The following is a 26,369-nucleotide window of genomic DNA, read 5'->3' as shown; positions in this document are numbered from 1 at the left end:
TGCTTTCCCAATTTAGCATTTTATGTGGTTCATATTAATATTCAGAACTAGTTTCTGAACTCTGTTCAGGAAACACTGTTACATCGTCCCTCTTTTGAATCTCGAAAAAACCCCACACTGACTTACACCAATCTCCCTCGGAGTCATCTCAGACAGTCTGGGGCAAGATTTAACCTCCTATGTCTTGATTCATTAAGGAAAACTCCCATATGAATCAGGTTCTCTCAGGCAGCATCTGACCACCCTGCGTGGTGGCTGATAGAAAAACACAGACAGCCTTTCTCAGAACTACAAGTCACAAGAGAGAGAAGGGAAAGCCACTTGCTAGACAATTCAGAGGCCTGCTGGGTCTGATGCACTGTGGCCGGTCAGCGTGTGGCTCAGACACAGGCAGGGCGGTCTACAAGAATAGTTCTCAGTGCCACGTATTCAACACCCCAAAATCCCACACACTGCCATCGAGTCAATGCCGACTCATAGTGACCCTACAGGGCAGGTGAGACCTGCCCCTGTGGCTTCTGAGACTAACTCTGTTACTGAAGTGGAAAGCCCCAACTTTCTCCTAAAGAATGGCCAGTGGTTCTGAACTGCTGCTCTTGCAGCTGGCAGCCCAAGTCGTGGCCCCTACGCCACCGTGGCTCCTCACTCCACCACTAGACAGTGACGTGCTTGGCCAAGCCGGTCCAGACTCCCTCAGTGCTGCAAACTTCCTGTGCTGGGCTTTGAAGGTACCCCGGAAGAAAGTCCTGGGCAAAGGACTTCTAAAACACCAGTCGACGAAAAACTCTAGGGAGCACTCTTCTGCTCCGACAGGCAGGGAGCAATGTGACCATCAGGTGGAACCGACTCCAAGGTAACTTGTTTCCCTGGTCCCATCACTAAGGGGTTGAAAAGAGAACCCCCGCCCCCCCCAACCCAAGGGAACACGACACCTCAGCCTGGACCCTAGCCCTCACTCCCACTCTGCGTTGTGCTATCTGTCCTGGTCTTTGCCTTTCTGGCCCAGCCTTTGCCCTCAGGCCCAAGATCTCTATGTCCCTGACAGGCCACTTCCCCTCCGACACTCCCTTGTATCTCCGTATAGGAGATGCCCTTAGATGGTTTACGAAGAGAAAACAGGGAGAACACACCTTGCAAACGTCCACCCTGTTTGTTTAACATGGGTCAGAGTGGAGGCTGGGGGTGGCCATTGATGCTGATCAAATAACCGGTAACTGCCCAGCCTGTGGTCACAGGGCAGAGCCCTGGCTAGCCCTGTGTCATCCCCATGATTGGTGGCTGATGGAACTGCCATGCTCTCTAGGGCTTCCACTGGCAGTGTTTTTGGAAGCAGACAGCCAGGCCTTTGTTCCAATTCACTCTCAAGCTGGAAGCTCTGCTGAACCCAGGTAAGCGCCATCGCAACAGCTGGGTCTCATCACTCAGGGAGCAGAATCCCAGCACAGAATCGCCACCGCCCTCACAGGACCTCTGATGTTCTCTAGATCCATGTTTTTCAAACTGAAAGCAGGTCGTGACATCAGTTCAGTGAGTGATAACCAGTGTTTTGTTTTATTTATTTTCCCTATTAAATGAGAAGGATGAGAAGGGACCTGATCAGAATGCACCCTACTTAACAAGGTTAATTACTGTTGCTAAAAACGGTTTCAGACGCAAATTGTGTTTGCTGTGTCGCCAGACAAAATGCCTGAGAAAACTATTCTGCGGAAACCCGCTGGCCTCTGGAATAAGCTGGCAGATGTTTGCAACCAACGATTTGTAGCGACTGCTGGTTTCCGCGGTGTACATACTTCCACCATGGCCACTTTCAAGCTCCCAACACGACATTCCATAAATTAACCCCCTGCCTTCGTGTTGACACCAGGCACCCACAACAAAAACCAGAAACCTCACGCAGAGCCACAGAGGCCCTGCTGACCCAGAACGCGGTCAGTCGGCATCAGCCCCACACACCACTGGACCCAAGGTCTCTTTGTGGTGGCAGCCTGTGGACTGGCCTGGTGGCGAGTTGAACAGTTAACAGCAAGGTCAGCAGGCTGAAGTCACCAGCCACTGTGGTTGAGAAGTGAGGCCTTCTCTTCCCATAAAAAGTGAAAGTTTTAGAAACTCAATAGGGCCAGTTCTGCCTACAGGATCGCCCTGAGCTGAAATTGACTTGATGGCAGTCTGGTTTGGGGTTTTGGATTCACCACTGTGCTTGGCCCTTGGTTAGGGAGCCACTCTCCACTCAAAGGGCAGTGGTGACTCGGTGGTCGCAGTCTTGCCGTCCACGTGGGAGCATGTGCACCCAGTGTGCCTCAGGCTCAGCCCCCCAACTGTCAGGGGACGCTTGTGCTGCTAGGATGTTGAACTGAAAGACAGAGTTGCAGATGCTGGTCCAGTCCCTCAGGGCGTCATGGTGCAGTGCTGAGCTTAGTTGTCCTCCACAAGGTCCAATCCCATTGTGTTTGTGGTCATCATGAGCTGGGCTGATTAATAGCCGCTAGCTAACACCACCACCAAAGCCCCCCTGGATCACCATATGCTTGGGCTTCTCCTCCTCTGACTCAGTGGGAGCCTCTTCTTTATTCCCCCCCATTCTCCTGCGACTTCCTGTGACTTGGTCCTGCTCTTCCATTTTTCCCCCGTTGACACCAACCTTAAGATTTCACCAGTTCACGTATGCTCAGGTACCGAATCTATATGTAAAGCCCTGAAATCTACCTCTCTAACCTCACCTCCCCTTGGTTCCTTGCACCTGGGAAATACCTTGCAGATAACTGAGGAGCCCTGGTGGCCTAGGGGGTTACATGTTGGGCTGCTAATTGTAAGGTCAGCAGTTCAAATCCACCAGTTGCTCCTCGGGAGCAAAATGTGGCTTTCCACTTCTGTAAGAGTTGTCTTCTCAGAAATCCACAAGGGCAGGTCTGCCCTGCCACAGACGGTCACTCGCCAGGTGCGTCAGAATCCACTCACTGGCAGTGAGGATAGATAGATATTCCAAAGCAGTAGGTTAATGAATAAATGCTTCCTTCTCTGTGGTTGTCGGGCCCACATCATGTGACACGGCAGAACTGCCCAGGGCATGTTCTTGGCTCTCATCTTATGGGAACAGGGTGTCCCATCTTTCTCCCCTTTCTCCCACACAGCAGCTGGCAGGGGACGAGGTGGGGGTGGGGTAGGTGTCAGGTCCCAGCAGCTGGCTGGCGCCAGGACAGCAGCAAGACCTGCACATAGGTCTGAGTGGCAAACCAACCAAGTAGGAGTGTTGGTGCCCTTGCTGGCCCTCTAGAAATGAACAGGGTTTTCACACTCAAAGCAGGAGAAAGGGTCACCGCAGAGCCTAGGAAGTTCCTCAGACAAGCCTACATGGCTGCGATGTCTAATTTCTCCAGCAATTCACCGATCATCATTCAAGCAACAAGCAAAAGACATTTCCAAATACTCCATGTATATTTGACAAGCACAAAGAATAACATAAAACCCTTCAATTATACCCAGCATTATTTAAAAGGAAAAAAAATCAAACGCTGAACATATCAGATTAATGCTTATAAAGTTCTTGATTGCCAAAGGCAGAACCTCTGTTTCAGGTAATTACAAGACAATTCGTATGCTTTGGTTGTATGTGTGTGTGTGTGTGTGTGTGTGTGTGTGTGTGTGTTTTCTTTTCGATTACTGTCAGAATTCAGAACTGCATTAACCCTGGACCACTCAGAAGGGGTTGTGTAATTAGAAAACTGTATTTTTCAAATTCTCTCTCCCAAGGGCTTGATTAATCCTTACTGTCTCCTGTAGGCAGTTCTCGAGAAGTTTGATAAATTAACAGGATATATCCCACCCTTGGTCAGATTTCAGAGACTCAACATTTTATAGATTTGGCTTTCATCTCATCTGAGAGAAGACTAATACCGTATCTATTTTAGTCGGCAGAATTATTAAGGTTACTCAAATAAGTTTTCTTTTTTAAACACCTAACAATGCCACATAAGTCCCAGCTGCTGCAAACAATGAAGCAGTCGCTAATCTTCCTGCCCTGCCCCCAAGACACCATGGGAAACTCTGGGGCCTGGTAAAACTGGGGGTCAGGAAAACTAAGTTTCCATCCCAGTCTCAGCCTGTTTAAAATCCCTCACTTTTCACAGAATGTTTCTCGGAAACCGGGCCCTCCTCGGGCCAAAGGGGCATTCTGCCAGGGCTGACCTAGAAGCTCAGCAGGCTGAGGTGGAAGCTCTGGCAGGGCTGGGGTGAGGAGGCCAACCACGGGCACCTGTTGCCGCCGGGCGTGGACCTGTGTGCTGCCCTCTGCCAGCTCACTCTGAGTGGAAGTGCTCCTCCGCCAGACTGATGGCTGATGAGCTGCGGCCACTCACGCTCAAAGCAGGTCGGCGCAGTTCACTGACAGGACAGAGGGGCAGGGCTCAGGAGCCCCAAACAGGTCTGCTCAGTGTTCTGGGGGGAAAGGGGGGTGCTTGACCTTCTAGCCTTCAAATTGGATTTTCAACTTCAAATTAGTCATGGGCACGGAATAGGTGTCAGAGCACAAAGTTGACCTGTGCATTTTTAAAATAACTCAATGTTAATTTTTACAAGAAACTCCACTTCTATTCTGATGACAAAGCTCTGCCACAACTTGTTAAAATCAGAGGGGGGTGTGGGGGTGGGGTGGTGTGAGTGTGTGCGTGCGCGCATGCAAGCACTTCTGGGGTCCTATGGGCATCAGAGGCACTACAGTGGGGTACATCTCTTTGCTTGGCCCTGCCCTTCCCCGAGTGCCCCAGCTTTTAGCCTGACTACTTCCTGTGGGGTGGGGAAACACTCCAGCTCCCTCACAGACCCACGGAAGGAAATGCCTCCCTGCTGCTGGAGCAAAAATGGAATTTCAACTACTTGTTTCTTAATTATTGAAAGACAGCCTATCAGAGGCTCATATGTCACTGCCACCTTCCAAAGTTCCTCTCCTTCAAGTCAATAATTTAACACAAGTGGCCCCTAACTTGACTCCCCCTCAACCCATCGTCACCCTAAAGCCCTCCTTAAGGCCACGAAGTGATCGCTTCACAGGTACCCCAACAGCCACAGCAAGCAGTTCTAGAAGTTCAGTTCTGGATAATGTCACCCTTCCACCTTCCCTCCCCTGCGTGTCCCTCCACTGGCAAAAGAGCAGCTGGATCAATGACTGGTCTTCCGGTGATCTACCTGCCGTGAAGGTGCGGGGCTGGTGAGGAGAGCCTGTCTGGAAAGCAATAGTGACACCCACTAGAGCAATGGACACCCAACAGGCTCCCCCCACCGTGTGGGGCTGCTCCCCCACAACCACCACCAGAGCAGGCAGTGCTTAGGGCTGAGTGTGGAGACATGGACTGCTCCTACCTATGAACTGCTCAGAGCACTCAGAACCCCACCAGCATGCCTGCCTTCTGCAGCTGCCCGAGGGGCTATGTTGCAGCAGGGAGAGAACCGGTTGAAAATGAACGGTGCCACACACAGTGTGCTATGAGGGTGGCTAGGTCCCTGCACACTCACACCCTGACGGGCAGGTGACGCCCAACGACAGAGGACCTGCAAGCACCACGAGCACACTATCAAACCCCACGGCCACACAGGTTCCCACCCACAGGGTGTCCAGACTGAAAGTCTCCCCAGGAGCGGCCAGCCTCGCCTTTCTCCCATGGAGCACCTGGCGGTCTCACCCACAGGCCCTGAAGTTGCAGTCCGATGCTTAACCCACAACACCACCAAGGCCTGTAAAAACACTATAGAAAATACAAAAACCAAAACTGAATTCATTGCCATCAAGTTGATTTCAACTCCTAGCGCCCCTATTGGACAGGGTAGAACTGCCCCTGTGAGTTTCTGAGACCATCACTCTTTATGGGACCAGAAAGCCTTGTCTTTCACCCAGGGAACAGCGAGTGGTTTTGAACTGCAGTCTTGTCTATCAGTGGCCCAGTGTGTAACCACTACACCACCAGGGCTCCCTTGGAGAAGCATAGAGTAAAGGCGCACTCTGGATATGAGGGGTTCAAGGTGGGCTAGATGGGAAGGAGCGTGTGCAGGCAATAGTTTCCATAGAAAAATGCATTCGCATTACAAATGGCTTTGTGAAAGAACAGGGTTTGTCTAAACCAGTGGTTTCAACCCTCCTAATGCTGTGACCCTTTCATACAGTTCCTCCTATTGGGGTGACTCCCCAACTATACAATTATTTTCGTTGCTACTTCATCACTGTCATTTTGCTACTGTTATAAATTGGACGACCCCTGTGAAAGAGCCGTTCGACCCCCAAAGGGGTCACGACGCACGGGTTGAGAACCGCTGGTCTAAACGCTGGGGGTTGCCTACACAGTGGCAAGGCCTTGCTCAAGCCCCTGCCTCTAAAAAGACTCTGTTTAGGCAACTCTGTGGGAACAATAAACTCCTCACCTCAAGCTGGTCCTTCCTGCCACGAAGACGCGGGGGAGCCAAGGACAGGGACACCCAGAGCAGGGGGGTGGGGGGGGCAGCACCTCTGCCTCAATGGACCATACCCCAACTCATCCACAGCATGTGCCCAAGTACAAACAATTCAGTTTTAATAGCTGATTTTTCAGAAGTAGATCAAGGCTTCGGATGGCAGCTGAGGGCGCTACCAGTTTGCAGACCCCAGACCAGACCCACTGCTGAGGAGCTGATCTGAGTCATGGTGATCCCAGGTGCCATACAAGGTGTTGGGTCACCTCGGCTGGCTCAGCATCCTCAGTAGTTAAGGCTATGTCATGCTCCAAGATGAGATTGCCACAGGGGGTGTGGGCCACTCCCAAGAGAAGCAAGTGCTGTGGGAAAGCTGGCTGGCTTCTTGCTGGGTCTGGATTCTGCAACTGACTTGTCATCTGATGTGCAGCCTGCTGATCCTGGGGGTGGTCGGCAGCCCGCTACCTTCCCTACAGACCTGGGCTTCATTCGCTTCTGCAGCCAGAAGCCCCTGCAGCTGAGTCAGGAAAAGCCTCCAGCGTAACATCTGGCCCGGGGATGACAGCTTGCCCGCCTCCACAACTGTGTGAGCCGTTTCCTTCACAAAATCCTCTCTGTATGCGTACACACTGACACTGTATCTCTGAAGAACCCAGCCTAGGATGCCATGTCACCACCTGTTACAAAGTAAATCTGTGCTCCCGAGGATTTTCCTGGCTGTCACCCTCACAGGGGTGGATCCCCAGTGAAGGTTGTGGGGGACAGGTGTGGCAGTCTGCTGCTGTAGAGACGTACAGCTTCGGAAGCACTAAGGGGCTGCAGACACCCCTGACCTGTGCAGTCAGAATGGAATGGATGGCAATGAGTTTGGTGTCTGGGTTAATCTTTTGGTAGCAGATTGCCAGGCCTTTCTCCGGTGGTACCACTGAGGGGGTTATAGAGTTAGCGGCCAAGCACACACCATTTGGGGCACTCAGAGGCCCCTAACCCCCATCAGCTTTTGGCACTGATGGGCACGTCGTTCCAGGGGGAGCCTGGTCTTTCTACAGCAACGTTTGGGAGAGAGACTACAGAGCCAACAGAGAGGATTTAAGACTCTCCCTGCATGTGAGGAGGGGACACCCTCATGCAGAGTGGCAGAGACGTGTGGGGCCATGTTCTGTTATCAGCTCTGCTCAGAGAGGCAATGACCAAACTCATAAACCAAACTCACTGCCGTCGAGTCGATTCCGACACACGGTGACCGCTGAGGCTGAGTGGAACTGCTCCTGTGGGTTTCTGGGACTGCAATCATTAAGGGGCACAGAAACCCCCCCTGTCTCCTGAGGAGCAACGATGGGCTCAAACTGCTGGTCTTGCTGTTGGCAGTCCAGCACGCAGCCCGCTGAGCCACCAGGGCTCCTGGGAAAAATGACAGTGCACGGGCAATCCGCCCAGGGCTTGGGGAGAGCGGGCTGAACGGTCGACTCAAAATCGGTCAGATGCAACTCCTGGGGCGCCCACCTGCTACTGGCCCAGGCCCCCGCTAATCTCTCCTTGGGTCTCTGCCTCTGGACTTGAGTGAAGGTCCCCTGATTCTGCTCCCTCCTCACCCATCTGTGGAAAGAACACAACACAGGCAATCTACCTGATGAACGTTAATGCGCCCTTAACCTGCCTGCCCAGGCTGCCAACTAGGGCCGGCAGCCCGGGGCGGCGCGGCTGCAGGAAGGTGAGTTTCCTCTCCTCTCTGCTCGGGTCCTCATTGCGGCCCCCTTCCTCACTGCCTCGTGCTAAGGCGGCTGGCAGCAGCTCATGACACCCAGGGGAGCCACTTAGCCCCAATGGTAGTGCTTAGGGCTAAAGAGATTTCTGACTGTGGTGTTTCCATTATTGATAATAAAGCCCCCAGAACTCTAATTACATTGCTTCCCAATGTGCTAAGGGCACACAATCAGGTCAGGAGGAGGAGGGTGTGAAAATACTGCATTTCATCAATGGGCAGTCCTGCCGCGTCCCTCCCTCCAGCTCCTCTAAAAACATGTTTGATGGCTAAAATGTACTTCAAAACAAAAAAACCACCAACCAACAGAAGGGGGATCACTAATCACCCTTCGGAAATTCTGTAATGCAAACATACACCTACAAAGCTTGAAAGTTTCCCTCCCCTGCTCACGGCTTGTCAGGGGAACCTGGGCTGGGCAAGGAGCACTGCAATGGGAGTCAGGCACCATGCGGCCTCATTAATTCCTCCTCCACCAGGCACGCCGCAGGCAACTGCCCGATCCTGGAGAAGGTGGGGCTGATCAGCGTTCTCGGATGAGAGACCCACTCTGGACCCTGGCCTATATTCCTAGAACTTTCTAGTCCCTTGCAGGAGGAGCCAGAGAGTCAACTAACTGGACGGCAGTGAGGTCGGTCTTTTAGTTAGGAGGAGTTCCGGTTGGATACTAACTGCCATCGAGTTGATGTGACTCAGTGACCCTGTAGGGCAGGGCAGACTGCCCCTGTGGGTTTCTAAGACGGTCACACTTTATGGAGAATGGACTCGATGGTGACGGGCTTGGCCTTGGGTTTTGGTGCCCTGTGACAGGAATGCAGGAACATGAGAGCCATCTGACCCTCTTATGGAATGGACCGTGTGAAGGAAGAAACTATCGCAGCTGAGGAGCTACCTAGCCAGTGATAACACCACTGAAGCACGTTATTCGTAACTTTGGTTGCTTATTTGATGCGATTCAAACCCTGTCGACCTGTTACTCTTCTTATACCTCTGAGCAGCACCTGACACTGCTGCCCTTCATAACCCCCCTTCATAACCCACTCTTCCTATGGCCCAAGATGCCCTCCACCCTTTCCACAGCCTCTCCTCGTCCACCCTCCTATGAAGGCAGGGGGTTCTCAGTGAGCCCCATATTACCCTCCGCCCTCCAGGGCACTGAGGTCATCCACAGTCAGAGCTTGGCTGCTAACCCAGAGGCTGGCAGTTCAAACCCACCAGTGGCTCTGACGGAGAGAGACAAAGCTGCCTGTTTTCATCAGAGCGGCCCAGGAGTACAAGCGTGGATACCCACGGAGACAGGTCGCTCTGTCCTTTGGTCACAAGGGGCTGGAATCAACCAGATGGCAGTGGCTTGGTTTCTGGTTTCTAGATGTCCTTCTCACTCACTTGAGGCCTTTGCCGAGAGCTCAGACATTAGGGCTTCACCCTCCCCCCCCCCACTCGGTCTTCCTCCAAGTGTTGCTCCTCTAGTGGACTTCTTCACCTTAGTGTACACCTACTGAGGCGTTCAGCCAACACTGCGAGAGGGAACCAGCCTCCGCCCCCCTTCCTGTCAGCACTCGGCCACCTTCAGCCACCCCGCCTCAGCTCCAGTGCTCCCCACCCCAACACCTTCTTGCCCAACTTATTGCAAGTGCCTCATAGATTGGGTGTCCTCTTCTCCACCCTTGTTCCTGAACAATCCATTATTCATCCGTCCAAAGCAATCCGTAAGATCCAAACGCCTTCCTCTACCAAGCCCTCTACCCTCACTTGTTACTTCACGCCTCGACCTCCAAGCTGAAGTCAAGCTCCTTCCATTGCACGTGCTGATCCAAGTGCACTCTCTCCTACTTGAAGGCCTTCCTCAAGCCTTCCCACACCCAGTCACCACCACCCCACCTTTACCGGGGGACCCATCTAATCCTCAGAACTGAGTTCAAAAGCAAACTCCTCACAAAGGAATGTTTGATATTACCTGTTTCCTCCATTAATGTCTTCTCCCACTATTAGGCCTCCTCCAGAGACCACGTGTACCTGATTTACCAGCATAGCGTGAGTGGCATTAATATATATAATAAAACAAATCAAAACCAGCTTCTGTCAAGTTGATTCCAAGTCACGACGACCCTGCATGCTTAGAGGAGACTGTGACCTTCAGGAAGTCGATGGCCAGGCCTTCCTTCTCAGCCCTGAGTGGAAGTGAGTACACACAGGAGAAGCCCTGTGTCCTTGCTGAATGAGTGAATACAGCTGAAGCTAGTCTGGAAACTGTGAAGCAGTCAGGAGCCTTGGCGGCACAGTGGTTACAGACTGGGTTCCTAACTGCAAGGTCCACAGTTCAAGACCACCAGCTGCTCCTAGGTAGAAAGATGGAGCTTTCTACTCCTGTAAAGAGTCTCAGAAACTCAACAGGGGCAGTTCTACCTTGTCCTTTGGCGTCTGTAAGTTGGCATCGACTCGATGGCAGTGAGCTTGAGTTTTATCATAAAATTGTTTTAATTTTTAAAAAGGAAGCAAGGTGACTCAAGAGAGCTTTCCCACCACCGCTAGGTAACCCCAGCTAAGGAAAGAACTCCTAAAAGGTGTAATTCATTTGCAGAAGGAAAAATGGCAGAGGAATTCTGCTTCCTTTTATTCACCTAATTTCTAAATTAATGGCATTTTGAACAGTCTTTTAATTGCAGAATTGAAAAATGCATGCTGTTATCGTACTCAATATATCTGATTTGCTATGGCATCTATCATTTGAAAGCTGCAGAGATCAAATGTACACCTCCGCTACAGGGCTGGCACCTACCCTTCACAGCCAGCACCGCTGTGAGAAGAGGAGAGAATGTGCTTGCAGTGCCGGGAAACGCCCTGGAAGGGCTCTTCTAGTCACAGCTGGCAGCTCCCATCCACTGGCTGGAGGGGACCGTGCTAACTAACAGGGTGTGTGGAAGGCTCAGAGGGGCTTGGTCCTTCTCCCATTCCAATGGGATCTAAGTACGCCATCGCCGAAACTGCGAGACAGGAATCCCGCCAAGCTCAAGAAAGAAGCATCACCAGCAGAGCCTATCCGAGATCACCTGCCTGCAGTGGCAGAGGCGGCAGCGGCGCATGCTGCACTGAGACTCCGACGTGGCAGAAGAGTCCTGCTGAAACCATGGGACAGAGCAGAGGCGTGCCCACATCTTGAGGAACCGAGAGGGACTTCCTAGCCTACAGAACAAGGCAGAAACTGAGGGGTTGAGTTGCTGAGGACCAGAGAGAGAGAGAGAGAGACCCTTGTAGACAAAGGACTGTATCCTTCCTTAATGTTTTCTGATCCTGATTTTCAGTCACCTGTTAATTTCCCTAATACACCCCCACCATCGTAAGCACTGTCTGTGAATTGTGGGTGGCCAATGCAATGGAGTACTGAAACCAGAAGAGGACTGCTGTGGAATGAATGGTCAACTTCAGAATAGGGTGAAAGGAGGGTCCAGCTATGTCTAGTGACTGGCGTTGGGCTGGTGTGGAGTTGGATCCTCTTTTCCGCACTAAAGTCAGAGGAGGTCTAACGTACCCACCCCTCGCCGCCCCCTCCCAACCCCACCACCCCATGCTAGTTCCTCAGTGCTCTCCCTCACACTACGTCTTTGTTCCCACCAACACTGGGCATTTACTAGAGATGTCCCAACGCTAGGCAAAGAGCTGTGTCTTCAATCAATGCTGTCAGTGACTGACGGTCCAAAGGGTTTCACATCCTCTCTAATGTGGTCTCTGTCACCTCGTCTTCAACGAGGGCTAGAGCCCACTCTCGTATTCCTATCAGAGAAATGTTATCCAACCCCCTTTTCTCCCCGTGTCTGCTAACTACCCGCCCCCATTCAGATGTCCTGTGTATACCACGGAGGTTGATTCTGACTGCTAACAAGCCTACAGGACAGGGTATAGAATGAACTCCTCCTTAGGGCAGTGGTTCTCAACCTGCCTAATGCCCCACGACCTTTTAATACAGTTCCTCATGTTGTGGGGACCCCCAACCATAAAATTATTTTCGTTGCTACTTCATAATTGTAATTTTGCTACTGTTATGAATCATCATGTAAATATCTGATATGCAGGATGTATTTTCATGGTTACAAATTGAACATAATAAATGCACAGTACTTCATCACAAAAGAAATGTCATTCTATATTGTGAAATATTTCTTTCTAATGACAAATAAATGAAGTTTTGTCTTGAAACATGGTGTAGCATGGGTAACATTCTTCACGCCAGGTACTCGTATGTGGACGTATCTGCATGTGGGCGGACCCGCTGGAGACAATAGAGGAGCGGTGTCTCTGTTCCTAAGACTATCGGAAACATGTGTTTTCCAATGGTCTTTGGTGACCCCTTCCCCCAAAGGGTCACGACCCCCAGGTTGAGAACCGCTGGCTCACGGTTTCTGAGACTAAGTTTTGACAGGAGCAGGCAGCCTCATCTTCCCCCCATGGAGTAGCTGATGGGTCTGAACCACTGACCTTGTGGTAAGCAGTTTGATGCTTCACCCAAGGCGCCACCAGAGCCCCTTGGCATCCATCTCAGGCGTGGGACAAATTTCACTAACTGGGGGGAGCGAGGGCAGGGGGTGGGTGGGCATGAGGCCCGTTCTGCTCTATGAACTGATCCACATGCACATAGCACTGTCTGTGTTGTCACTACCAACAGCGTGTTCTTCTCAGCTTCGAGCATCGTCAAAACCCCAGCACCCACAGGGACATGGGCGTCTGCTTCCCTCAGAATTCTGGAAGGGGAGGTGGCCTCCGTGAGAATCTGCTTCACAAAGGTACTGACAGATCCACCAGGCCCAACCTCAGCCAATGGAAACACACTAGATCCCAGGGCCACTCTCACCTTCGACTTGCTGGTCCCAGCATTTGGGGCAGGTAGGGCTTACTTGAGCCAGTAAGTTAGTTAGGTAAGCTCAGGCTTCTGTGTGCTTATTAATCTGTCATGGACAATTTCACCTATCTTCTCACCGTACCAAAGACTTTGCTTCTAGATATAGTTGGCATCTGTTTCTCTCCCAACTCCACAGCACCTTCCTACAACATCTAAACGTGTCTTGTCTCTGACAGGGACAGATTGCCTAATAAGCAAGATAAGCACAGGCTGACTTGTGCCTATTTGTGCATAGTTAATACTTTCACATATTGTTACATATTTGATGTGAAATTATTCACTACAGGTTCATATATAAGCATAAGTAGGCCCATGCTTACCTTTCTTATTGGGGAATCCAGCCATGAGCTGGGAGTTTTTGGGCTAATATACTTATTAAATACAAAACAAACTCACTGCCATCCAGTTAATGCCGACTCAGAGTGACCCTATAGGGCAGGGTAGAACTGCCCTGTGAGTTTCCAACATTGTCACTCTTTACGGGACTGGAAAGCCCTCTTGCTCCCTCAGAGCTGCTGGTGGTTTCAAACTGCTGTCCTTGTGGTTAGCAGCGCCACTTGTACCCACAAGGCTACCAGGGTGCCTCTAACTAAGAGACATGTATATTCTCATCTATTTTTAAAAACAGCACAATTTCTATCTCTTTCTACTACAAGAATGAAAAGCAACACACATTATTATTGAAGTTCTATTTCCTTAATTTCAGGGACCTGATTACAAATCCTCTTATGGTTTCAATCCTTTCCTGCTGCCTTAACTTTCAGAAAGCCAACGGAAAGCACTTGCTGGCCATAAAGCAACAACGAACGGCATAAGACATGCTGCATCACAAACCTTGCATGACCCACCGGGGTGATCTTGGCCACAGTGCACCCACACGGAATAACGTGTTCGTCTGGACTGCAAAACAGACTTAATGTAAATAGCAGCCAACCCCACCCCTCAAGGGTTTTGGTTTTGTTTGGGTTTTTTTTTTGTTTTTGTTTTTTTGGGTCAAGATATCTAAAAACAGGTCTTACTGCCTACAAGGGGGCTTCAAACGATTGTGGGGGAAATTCTATTCTTTTAAATTCAATTTGTCATGGATTTATCTACAGGCTGAAAACAAATAACAGGTGCATATTCTACTTCTGTAACAGGATTAACAGAATTTACAAAAGAAAAAACACCTCAAAATACAAAAAAACCTTTAGTAATTCAGATTAAACCCAGGGATGATCCGTCAAAATCAGCATAGCTGACAGAGAGAAATGAGGTTCATCTCTTTCCGGTGATCACGGTAACAAGCGGAAGGTAACTCGGCATTTCCAAAGACTTATCAGCATAAAGAATTAGAGAGGTTACAGTGACCATTAACATAACCATTTGTATTCAAATAATTAATGTGCCCGATACGAAACACAGTTGGGTTCTAAAACAGGTTGACTATGCCCCTGAAACTTGGTTGGGGCCATGAATTTTCCAACCAACTTTGTTCTATAGGAAACACCAGCCTGCTCCTTATCGTCAATTTGGGAACCGTCCTTTGCAGCAAGGTGGCTGGGCTGCTAGCCGCCAGGCCAGCAGTTGGAAACCACCAGCTGCTCCCTGGGAAGAGGTCGCATGGAAAGAGCTTCTGTCTTGGGAACCCACAGAGGCAATTCTGCCCTGTCGTGCTAGGGGGGACTACGTGCCAGAGCCCACTCGCGGGCAGTGGGTCTGTGCGTTCGTTTGTTTTGGTATCCTGAACTCAGGGAGTCCTGCTGGCACCCTGGCAAAGAGCTCCACAACCGCAAGGGCAGTGTGGCAGGGTGCTTCCCTAAAGATGAGACAGCCGGAGGGGCAGTTCTATCCTGTCCTATGGGGTCTTCAGGAGTAGCAGTGGGCTGGTTGGCAAAGGTTTGGGATCTTGAACTCACGTACGTTTGACTACCTTTCAAGCAGGGAACTGACTTGACAAGGCACACGTGCACCTTGCTGTGGGTAGGTCGGATCCCCGCAGACGAGCATCACTGGCTCTGCTGACGAGCTTACCAGCATTCCTAGCTTTGCGCTTCGAAACACTAGGCTCTTTGGGGACTCTAAGTCCTTTGCAGCTGTTCACACGGGAATCATAATCTCTAGCTCATCAAAAGGGGTTCTGGTACACAATGGGTTACATGTGAGGCTGCTAACCACAAGGTTAGCAGTTTGAACCCAACAACTGCCCTGGGCAATTAAAAGGGTGTTTTTTTTTTTTTTAAAAGATTCAGTCTCAGAAACCCTCAGGGGTCAGTTCAGCTCAGTCCTAGAGGGTCACTATGAGCCGGAATAGCTCAATGGCAGTGAGACCTGAGCTCATCAAAAAGAATCTGCGCCTGCAGATTAACATACAGATAAAAATCAAATAATTCTACAACAAAATACTCTTTTCTGAAGACTTCTTAAAAGCAAATTGTACCTCAAAAGGAAATGTGCCTTCATCAAGTTGAATTTCTGGGAGGGTCAGGGGGAGTCACAAGCATAAGCCACTGGGTGTCCCTGTTTACCTAGAACACCAAAGAGCCAAACCAGAGCTTGCCCCTTCAGACATAAGAATCGCCTACCTCATTTCTGTAAGAAAGTATTGCATTGGGTAGTGATTTTGTACCAAAGTCCCTAATTAGTCCAGCTGTCAGGCTGCAAGCGCGAGGTGGCCGGTCGGAATGGCGGGAAGCTCTCAGAGGAACGGAAATTCTGCAGGATGCAAAGGCAGGGCAGGGCCTCGGGTGCACAGCACTGCCTGACTAACGCAGAGGGCATTCCATCTCCACGGGCTGAAAGAACGAACTTGATCTTCATTACGGAGAAGCGCTTACAAATTGTGAGGAAGTCGCAGCTTAAGGAGGATCAGCCTCCTAACTTCTTGATAAATTAGTTTCTCAAGCCTAACCTTTTGGATGCCATAGAAATACATCACATGCGTGGCAGTCAGGAAAATGTCAGTGTTCGAAGGGGGGAGGTAAATGGCTAAGTAATCACTAAAATGACAACTCTGCCTGCTTAACAATATGCTAAATCTGAAAAATAAAGACTAAATTTAAATATAAAATTTTAAGAAGCACCGGCGCACACTGGCAGCATGGCTGCCCCGTGGCTGGGCTGAACCCTCCAGGTAATTAATTTCATGTTGTTTTCAGCATTTTCCTCCCCAGCTTTACAACCCTGTGTGATGAACTGATTCTGGGAAGAGCCAGTCTCCCTGTCTGCCCAGTGCACTTGGTGAAGCTACCACACAGGCTCGGGGACACCGAGAGCATCCACGGTCCTGTCGTGGTGACATGCTGCGGCAAAGCCTGGCTTTTCGATGGAGCTGGCAAGCCGTCCGGCCACAGAGACCCCTGAGGAGCACGGCCCCCGATGAGAGAGCACCGAGCATTGTGAAAATGCTCTTAAGTTGGACAAGGAGACTTCTGAATCGCCAGGAGTGCTTCTTCTCCGTTTTATAGAATCGGTGTTTTGACTACATGTGTTTCAGTCTAATGAATTCCACAAAGAGGAAAGAGCCAACACTTGTCGACTGAATCTTTTCCTCACCAAAATAAAAAAAATGGCCAGTTTCCTAACAGGGGAAATTAGATCAATCTGCTTTGTTTAGCTTCAATCATCTCAGAGGCTCCGGCCATCACAACACTCACTTCTTCCTGCCACCTCATGTACTGTCGTTAGAATTTTTTTTCTTAATTCAGGAAAAGATAGAATAAAAAGCCATGTCTATGGCAGGGGGAATCTTCCTCTCCTCTATTAAGACTACATTAAAACCAAATAGGTTCACAAAGTTTTCATCCTCAGGCTGGGAGAACCACAAAAAAAAAAAAAAAAAGAAACCCTTTCAATGTTCCTCTCGAGAGACACAGCCCAGAAAAAAGCTCCATGTGCCTATTATGGTCCAAGCACTCCCTGCTTCCCACCTCACCACAAAATGTCAATCAAGTCTAATGACTTTCCAGACTGGCAGAATTAGCCATCTAGAGCGGAGGCCGTCTGTGTTATTGGGAAACTTCAACTTCTACAATTGGCAAGTTTTCTCTGTGGCAAAGTATGAAAAGTAAGCTGTGTGCAACCGGCTTTCTGCCTCCAGCCAGGCACAGTCCACCACGTCACGGGCTCTGGACGACTACCCACGTCCTTCACCCGAGCTCTGCCTGCTCAACTGGAAATCAGAAGCCAAGAGGAGCTGGTCCCACCAGCAACCAGAGTCAGCACTGTGGGGAGTGCTACATGCCTGCCCCACAGGGGAGACCGCCTCGGGGACCCGCAGTGAAGGAGCAGACAGGGCAGTGCCATGAACCAGGGAGAAGCCACCTTAAAGTGTGCGTGTGAAAAGTTAACCCTGAATGATGAAGACTGAACAAGAATCGATGTGTCTGAGTTGTGTTAAATAACTCACTGTCATCGAGTCAGTCTATTAGGACCCATGGTGACCCTACAAGACAGGGTCAAACTGCCTCTGCGGGTGTCTGAGACCCTAACTCTTTACTGGAGAGAAAGCCTCACCTTTCTCCCATGGAGTGGCTGGTGGTTTCAAACTTGTAACCACTACGCCACTAGGGTTCCTTCTGACTAAGGATGCTGACGGAGAATATTGAAAGTACCACAGACTGCCAAAAGAACAAGCAAATCTTTCTCGGAGGAAGTCCAGCCAGAATGCTCCTGAGAAGTGAAGACGGTGAGACTTGGTGTCACGTACTCTGGACGTGTGGTCAGGAGAGCCCAGCCCTTGGGGAAGGACAACATGCTTGGTAACCTGGACAGGCAGCGAGAAAAGGGAAGGCCCTCGATAAGCCAGCCTGACCCAGCGGCTGCAACCATGGGCTCAGGATCGGAACGACTGTGAGGAGGGTGCAGGAGTGGGCAGCGGTCTGTTCTCTTGCACACGGGGGCGCCATGAGTTGGAAGCAACTTGTGGGCCCCCCACAGCAATGACCCTCGGAACTTTTAGTGTGAAATTAAAGAAGTCACTTAATGTCTTTGGATCTTTGTCTCGCCGTCCATAAAAAGAAGGGTAGGCTGTTTGATCCTGTGGGCCACTGAACCCCCAAACTCAGAAGCAATACTGAGGTTCTGCGAGGGTCCAAGCGTAGACCAAAGTCTTGGGTAAATAACATGCCTAGCACTTATGTGGAGTCCCCGAATGGTACAAATAATTAACAAGCGGTGGAAAGCTGGAGCCCCCACCCCCATCCCGGAAGTGTCTCAGGTCTGGCGATCCAGTTCCCAAACATTCAGTCACGGAGAACTCTATGGAGCACCCTCCTCCCCCTCCTCATTCAAATTCTACTCCTGGGTTGCTGTGAGTCCGAATCCACACAGGGCAAATGGTGGTGGAGATGGTTCACATGGAAACTATCCAAACATACCTAAAGGCTGGCTGAACAGTGAACGTCTAGACAGGTGTAAAGGTTACCAGTACCAGCAGTTGGCTGTCATTGTGGATTTTCTTACTCAGAAGACACAGAAAGCTTTGCTTTCTGATGGCGAGGACGTCCCCACATGACCATGCGCCTCACCAAGGCTCGCCTCTATCCCTTTCCAGAAGAGCAGACACCGCTGCAGCATCTGGTGCAGTCCTCATGCCCACTCCACGGCTGGGAGGTGCCCAGGAGGCTACAAAACCACCCTGGTCTTCAGCCAGCACGCTGTGTGTGTCGGCTGCCCCGCTGGCCCTCTGCCAGCTGCAACAGCAAAGCCAGGCTGACGGAAAGGAAGGATGCGCCTCTGGGTGGAGCAGCCACAGGAGCACCCTGAATCAAGATGCCCGGGAGACCATCCCAAGAAACAGCTTTAGACTAAAAACCAAATACTGACAAGTTTCACTAGCATTACGGAGGGGCTCAAGAAGTGTTGACATTTAAATGGAGATCCTCCTACTCAGAAGAGTTGGGAATCGCTGATTTGAATTCTAGATCACTGCAACGCTTGTTTGTTGAGGTTCAAGTGCCAGAAAGCCACAGAGGCAGTTCTGCGTTGTCCTTCCTGATACAGCAACCCAGGCGCCATGAATGCTGATGCCACAGGGTTGACCGAGAGCCTCCCAATGCCAGACATCATCACCTCATGTCTGTAAACTAAATTTTGAAATCTTAAAACAGAATTATTTTTAAAAAGGACTCGCCTGTTAGCTGTCACCGAAGATTCATGTTTCACTCAAGCCTATGCCAACGGTTGTTTCTCGGTGGCCTGCCGTCCCTTCGAAGGCAAGGCTGAGAGCTTGCTTTTCCAGCCAGTCACTTAGACTAGAAACCTGCTCCACGCATCACGATGGCAGTAACACCAAAAGCCTTTTCAAATCCACTTACTACCCCCAATGACTCGTTGCACGCCAAGCTACAAGCCTACTCTTTCAAAAGGAAATGTCTACATGCTAGCCTATCGATTAACGTGAATAAATGATCAAGGAAAATCAAATTTTGAAAATCTCGTAGCATATGGATACTAAAAATCAAAAATATACTCAGAGCCAGTACCCAGAAACAATTCAATAAAAAAAGTCATCAGTGAAGCTGGGACAAATGTGGATTTTTTTTGTTTTGAATCCTTCTAGAAAGGTGCTCCTTCTGCTTTGATTTATTAGCCAGGAGAGTTTTGTAGATCCAAAAAACTCCAGACTTGCTGCCAACGAGTCAAGTCTAACTTACGGGGACCTGGGACAGGGTAGAACTGCTCCCATGGGTTTCTGCAACTGTGACTCTTTATGGAGGAAGAGGAGTGGCTGATGGTTCCGAACCTCTGACCTTATGATCGGCAGTCCAACACAAAGCCCCCTATGCCACTGACTACAAGGAGCGATAAAGCTGAGGCTAACGGTAAATTCTTACACTCTTCCTACCTCCGACCACAGGCTCCCTAATCCTACAGGGGTTTAAATCCACAACCTTGATCCCGAACCCACTTCCTCTTCCCTGGGACCCCCACCCCAAGTGCAGTGCAGCCCACCCCCAATTCCTTCTCGGCCTCCAGGCACCTCTAGTCTTTTTCTTCCTACAGCAGAGGAGTTGCCTTTAAGCTGTGACGAGGATAATGTACAGAGCTTCCTTAACATAATGAGAGTCCAGGAACATTAGTAAAAAAATGTATCAATTAGACTAAATGAAGACGGAGTTCTAGATGAGCAAAACCCGGAGGAAAATCGACAAAGGAAGTGTCAACAAAGAATCAAGGTCATATCTCATGCTTTGAATTTTGTTTCCCAGAGGCAGAATCGCCTCCATTTGGATGGCCGTAATCTGCCTTACTTACGACAGTGCCAATCTCTTCGCGTTCACACACAAATAAACACAGGGCCTGTCCTTATGAAAAGGGGCCCAGTGGCACGGTAGTTAGTTAAAGAGCTTGGCTGCTCAAATGCACCAGCCACTTCGGAGGAAACAGATGTGGCGTGGCTCCTCTGTGAAGACTGACAGCCTCAGAAACACTACAGGGCAGTTCTACTCTGTCCGTCCTAAAGGGTTTCTATGCATGGGAATCCACTCGGCGACAGGGGGCTGAACATCAAGAGGAGTCAGCAAGCAGAGCTTACCACTCTCTGTAGTGGTCAGCAGGTGGCCCAGCATGGCGCAGAAGCTGAGGTGCTGGAGCCCCCGTGGACACGCCTCAGAAGACAGGGCTGGAGATCAGCTTCTGGAAGTTCAAAACACCCAAACCGAACCCACTGCGTCCATTTGGACTCAGAGACCCTGTAGGGCAAGGCGGAACTGCCCCTGTGAGTTTAAGGCTGAAACTCCCAACAGGAGTAGAAAGCCTCTCCTCTCCCCCCATGGAGCAGCTAGTGGTTTCAAACTGCTGACCTTGTGCATCGCAGCTCAAAGCGTAACCACTAAGCCACCAGGGATTCTTCCACTGCCTTGACAATCCTACGGAGTGGTTCTCTTCTGCACACAAGGGCCGTTACAAGGCAGAGTGAGCTGCACACTGTCCAGGGGGCAGTGAAGCTGTGGCTCGTCCCTTTCCAGTCACTTCTAGAGCGATACTCCCTGGGGCTCAGATAGGCAACACGTTCTAAGCAGCACCCCTTCTGAAAGGTGAAAATCCAGTCCCGGCAAAGGATTTCCGTTGCCCACAAAACCTCTGAGCCGATCTGGAGGAAGCAAAGGCCTCATTCAACTCTCCATGTCCAGCTCAGTTGGCTTGCTGCTACCCAGAAATGAGCTGGAACCAGAGTTCTCGATGGGCTGAACGAGCTTCCTGACCGGGGCAGAGCTCTGGCAGGCAGGCACGTGGATAGCTGGCTGCTTCCGCCCTGGGTTGTGTACCAGAGCCCTGGTGGCGCACTGTTTATGTGTGGGGCCGCTAACTGCGAGGTGGGCTGTTAGAAATCACTAGCCGGCTCCACAGGAGAAAGAGGAACTTTTTATTCCCTTCAGGAGTGACAGCCTCGGAACTCACAGGGGCAGGTCTGCCCTGCCCTGTAGGGACGCTCTGAGGGCGAACGGACTCAATGGCAGCGAGTCTGACTAGGTTTGGGTTTTGAGGGGTGCCTAGGTGGAGCTGCAGGTTCTGAGGGGCTGTCCAAGTCCACCAGCTGTCGGCCGGAGAAAATCCTCCTGTGAAGATTTACAGTCTCAGAAGATTTACAGTCCCTAAGGCTCAGTTCTACTCTGACCAAGAAGGCAGAGGGGGTTGGGGACGGTGCATTAACACAGTCCACTGCTAATCATGAGGTTAGTGGTTTGAGTCCACCTGGAGACTCCTGGGAAGAAAACCCTAGAGACTGCTTTCCATAGAATCCGCCCTATGGAACATTCTGCCCTGACACACAGGGGTCCCGGGCACCAGGAGTTAGAAATGACGCAATGGCAACTCTGGATTTGTTCTTTACTGCCCTGGATAGCGCAAATGGTTAATGTGCTTAACTGCTCACCAAAAGGTTAGGGGTCCAAGTTAACCGAGAGGTGGCTCTGAAGCAGGCCTAGAGACAGGTTGTTGTTAGGTGCCCCCCCCCCCACACACACACAGAACAACACCCTGCCTGCAGTCCACTCCGTCCTCATGATCACCGTTTTAGCCCATCCACCTCCTCACGGAGGGTCTTCTTTTTCACCGACACCCCTCCACCCCTATTCACCAAGCACGTCCTGCTCCGGCAACTGCTTCCTCCTGATGACCTGTCCAAAGTACATGAGGCAAAAATCCTACCACCCTTGCTTCTGAAGAGCATTCTGGTTTGTTTCTTCTTGTTCCTAGAGATTTACTCCTGAAAAGCTCAGCCCATGAAAGCCCAATGGCCCACAGTTCTATTCTGACACACACGAGGTCCCCACAGGCAGAATCGACTCAAAGGCCTCGAGTTTGAGCCTCTGCTTTAAGCATGCACGCAGATGCCACCCCTACCAGAACAGAGCACACAGCTGCCCTACCGTAAGGGTACTTGGTTTCCAGCTTGTTCTCGGCAGTCCTCCTCCAAGGCAACAGGTCATCACTGCACCCATTGGGCATTCCATTGTACCCGATCCCCACAATCTTGTTTTCTCCATTCACGATGCAGGCCCCGACCTGCAGAGAAACATGCCCCAAGGCTTGGTGACTCCGGGAGGCAGTGGATGAAGCTAGGTGGGCTTCAGAGCTCCAAACCCAGCAACACCTCTTCTGGACGTGATCTCAGCATTGTCTCCTTACTCGTTTTTTGTGAGATCCCACACACCAAGAAGGGGTAGGAGACACACTGAACCATGGCATGTGACACATGGCATTTCCCCACACAGGAAAATGTAAGCGTGGAAGAATGCAGCGGGAAAGGCAGGTTTACTTGGCATTTTTAAACTGACAGAGGCCCTCAGGGTCTCCCCCCATTGACGCCTGTTCCTCAATTCCGGGCACTTCAGGGTCTGCGAATGTTCAGACGCTCTCCTCTAAAACACACTTACTTGGGAATTGGGATCTTTGCTTCTCTGCGCCGATAAGAAGGCTACCGCCATGAAATACTCGGGCCATTCCAAATAGTCATCCCGCTTCTTGCAAGGAACGTCACTCATGCTGGGTCTAGGAAAAAAACAAAACCACACGACTACCACTGAGAAACATCCCGGGAAACTGCTTTCCATTCCCACTCAACCACATCTAAAATGTGGATCTCTAAAACTCAGAAACTTCAGCTGTACCGAACCATCTTACAACAGGAAAACAAAAACAAAAGACACCTAAGAAATGAAGTTGCTACTTCATAAATGTGTGTTTGGCACACCGGCTTATGTTCCCTCGTCCACTCACTGCTTGGACAGAATGCTTTGTAAATGCGAACCAGCGCCTGGCCTTCACCCACATGTCATGGAGCAAGCATGAGGGTGGGGGTAAGGAAGAGAAACACTGGTCACCTAAATTGAGGACTTCAGCAAGTTCATGGGAAAATTCCATGATCTTTTCCCTTCATTTTCCCACAAACTTTTAAAAGCCATCTCATATACAGCAACGGAGCCCTAGTGGAGTACCTATCGGGCTGCTAACCAACCGCAAGGTCAGCAGTTCTAAGCCGCCACCACCAGGAGGCTTTATGTTTCCGTCCAGATGGACAGTCTCGGAAACCCGGAAACCCACAGGGGGCATTCTACCCTGTCCAACAGGAGACATAACTGACTAAACGGCAGAGAGTTTGATTTTCATAGACCGTTAAGTTTGATGCACATCTCACTGAAGCTTTACTGGAAAACAGAGGTTCAGAGAATGCAGGTAACTTTGTCTAAATCACACAGGCCTTGGCATGTCTGTTGGATTCCAAAGAAAACACATCTATCTGTTCCAAATCTATCCCCCATATCAATGCAAAGGCATTATGAAATGTTAACTTACTATTACTAAGGCCAAGTTTTAGTAGCAAGGGCTTTGCTCGCTGCAGGTACAAGCTGTCTCTCCAACAGGGAGAACCCATAAAGGAGACCTGGAATGTCGGGTAAAGGGATCCTTTCAAAAGATGAAACAGGGCAAGGGTGGGAGCAACACAGGAACTAAGCAGGCACTACTGAGAAGGAATCTTGAGCAGCTCTCCGGGAGGGTGAGCTTTTTCCCAAAACTTCTGCTTCAAGTTCTAGACTTTACACTTATGTTGTGTTCTGCCTCCCTGCCTAAGACTAGGGTGCAGGGAACTTGTGGGGACCGGAAACCGTGGTTACCCATGGAAAAACAGACAAGGCAAGGACAAAAGTAAACTGGTTGGCTCTGAGTCAATCTGGACTCCAGACAACGGAGTGGAAGAACCCCATGGCGTTTCTGGAGATATAAACTATAGGGGAGCCAACTGCCACCGCTTCCTCTGGCTCAGCAGTTGAGACGCTGGGGCTGCAGCACTTAACCATGACGCCACCAGGGCCCCTTGGCCCACTGGGTGCCTGGGGGCCCTCTTGCTCCAATCATGCAGAATCGGCCTGATTGCCTATCGGGTTTAGCGTCAGCATCCACTCATCTTAGCAAGACACGCATTGCGAACACACTGGATAGCAGAGTACCGAGCGCTGGGGGCGGGGGCGGCGAGGCCAGAAGGAAGCCAGGCCCCGGGGCTCTCCGGCCCTGCGTTTAGTGCTCGGTGGAGGCCTGCCCGGCGGGCACAGCACCGGAAACCCATCCTGGGCAGCAGACCCGGCCGCCCAGCGGGGCGCAACGCGCGCTCCTCGCAGCGCTCGGACGCCGGCCCGCGGAGCTCCACGCGCGTCCCCGGCCCGACCCGCGCTCAGCGACGGGCCCGCACTCTCCACCGGAGCCGCCCCTCCTCCCCGCCCGGCGGCAAAGTCACCCGGGGGGACCGCGCACGACTTGGCCGATTTGAATATGTAAACGAGGGGGGTGGGGAACCCTCCGGGGTTCACCGCCCGAGACCCGGCCCGCGAGCCCGGCCCCCACGCCCGCCCCGGCGCTCCGGGCGGCGAGGCCGCGGGCCGCGTACCCGCGCTGCTGGCCGCCTCCCATGCTCCGCTCGGGGTCCCCGCGCCGGCAGGCCGCCGCTCGCCACGCGGTTCCCGCCGCTCCGCCGCGCGCGCCCAGGGCAGTCGGGAGAGGGGGCGGGGCCCCGGCGCCGGAAGGAGGGAGCGGCGCGCGCCCGGGGAGGCGCCCCGTCGCCAGGGGGCGCTGCGGGGCGCGGCGCGCGCCGGTGCCCGGGACCTCGGCGGGTGACCCGGCGCCCCCTTGGCCCGCTCGCCCGCTCCGTTTGCGCGGAGAGCCCGACGGCTGGCCCCGCGCGCACGTCGTCCCCCCGGCGGGCTTCTGCCTCGACGTGTTGCCGCCCAGCCCGGCCGCCCGCGGGCTCTCGGCGTCCCGGCCTGCCGCCCGCCTTCGTGGGAAGGACTGCACCCTCCCGGGGGTCTGACTAAAAACTCATTTTTAAGGTACCTGATTGTAAGGAATGCATGATCTTTTGTTAGTAGTAGGGCGATTAAGGAGCCTTGTGTCCCGTCTCCCCACCCCCCCACCCCCCGTTCACCTGGGTCTCCTGTCAACTGCGTACCGGAGTCAGTTTCTGTGCAGACAATCTGTGTGTCAAACATGACTGAAGAGCCCTGTGCCGTGAAGCTGGAAGGACCGACGGCAGCCCTGGTTTGGGTCTGTGCAATGAGCCAGTTTCGTGACTGTGATCTCGTGGCATATAGCCATGGCGGCTGCTTCACAGGGTCACACAGGGAGCGCCTGTTGGGTTGGGTGGGGCCCCCTGGGTGGGGCGGGTGGGGCTCCCCCGGTGGGGCCCCCCCAGTTTCTGTGCAGATTGGAAAGATCTGATACAAGCTCTAAAGCCAGGCGCTACTCCCCAGCACCCTGCTGCGCACACACAAGCACACACCTCTCTCGGAATTGCCTCTGCAGCAGCTGCTACTTGATGTACACTGTTATGAATGTTTTGAAAAATCAGGTGCAGGGCAGTAGAAAAGACCACCAGTGACATTTCTGAGGTCACTTGCAACAAGAGACTAAATCTGATTGTCTTGTCCTTCATTACTGGGTTTGGACATCTAGGCCCTGAGTCCGGTGCAGCCGTTTTCTCGCCCAGAGAATGGAAAAAGAACCCCTTCCTGTCTCACACGTGGGGCTTGTGGATACTGTCAGCACTTCATAAATAATAGCTACTGTAATAATCATGAGTTCTGATCTGCACATCCCGGATCTGAGCGGCTAATCCAAACAAAAGCTTGTTAACTATATTAATTTAGCCTCACCGAGGAAGAGTGATGAGAATCAACGGTTGGATCTATCTAATTTCTCACTGCAGCAGACACATCATTCTTCATCTCCATGGTCCAGCCTGTAGATTCAATAATTAAATTATGTCCTGTTCTTAGTGGATGTCGGGAAAGCAACAGGGGTGGAGGG

At 51.4% G+C, this 26,369-nt stretch overlaps 1 protein-coding gene across 2 annotated transcripts in view; it reads right to left on the bottom strand.

Moving 5' to 3' along the window:
- Positions 1–25,064, bottom strand: part of DCTD (dCMP deaminase) — a 30,609-nt gene extending 5,545 nt beyond the window's left edge. Inside the window, exons 1-3 of one of the 2 annotated variants that reach the window (XM_075556846.1) lie at positions 24,955–25,064; positions 22,949–23,063; positions 22,442–22,577 (exon numbers count right to left, since the gene is read on the bottom strand). In XM_075556846.1, the coding sequence (XP_075412961.1) occupies positions 22,442–22,577; positions 22,949–23,063; positions 24,955–24,977 (274 nt within the window). In that variant the 5' untranslated portion in view covers positions 24,978–25,064. Of the gene's footprint in view, positions 1–22,441; positions 22,578–22,948; positions 23,064–23,867; positions 23,956–24,954 lie in introns of those variants that run through there. The other variant, XM_075556849.1, reaches the window with a different exon arrangement.
- Positions 25,065–26,369: the final 1,305 nt, after the last annotated feature.

Source organism: Tenrec ecaudatus, chromosome 8 (genome assembly GCF_050624435.1).
Source record: "Tenrec ecaudatus isolate mTenEca1 chromosome 8, mTenEca1.hap1, whole genome shotgun sequence".
Lineage (NCBI taxonomy): Eukaryota > Metazoa > Chordata > Mammalia > Afrosoricida > Tenrecidae > Tenrec > Tenrec ecaudatus.
The sequence above is the reverse complement of the archived record's forward strand: the minus strand, read 5'-3'. Positions and strand labels throughout refer to the sequence as shown.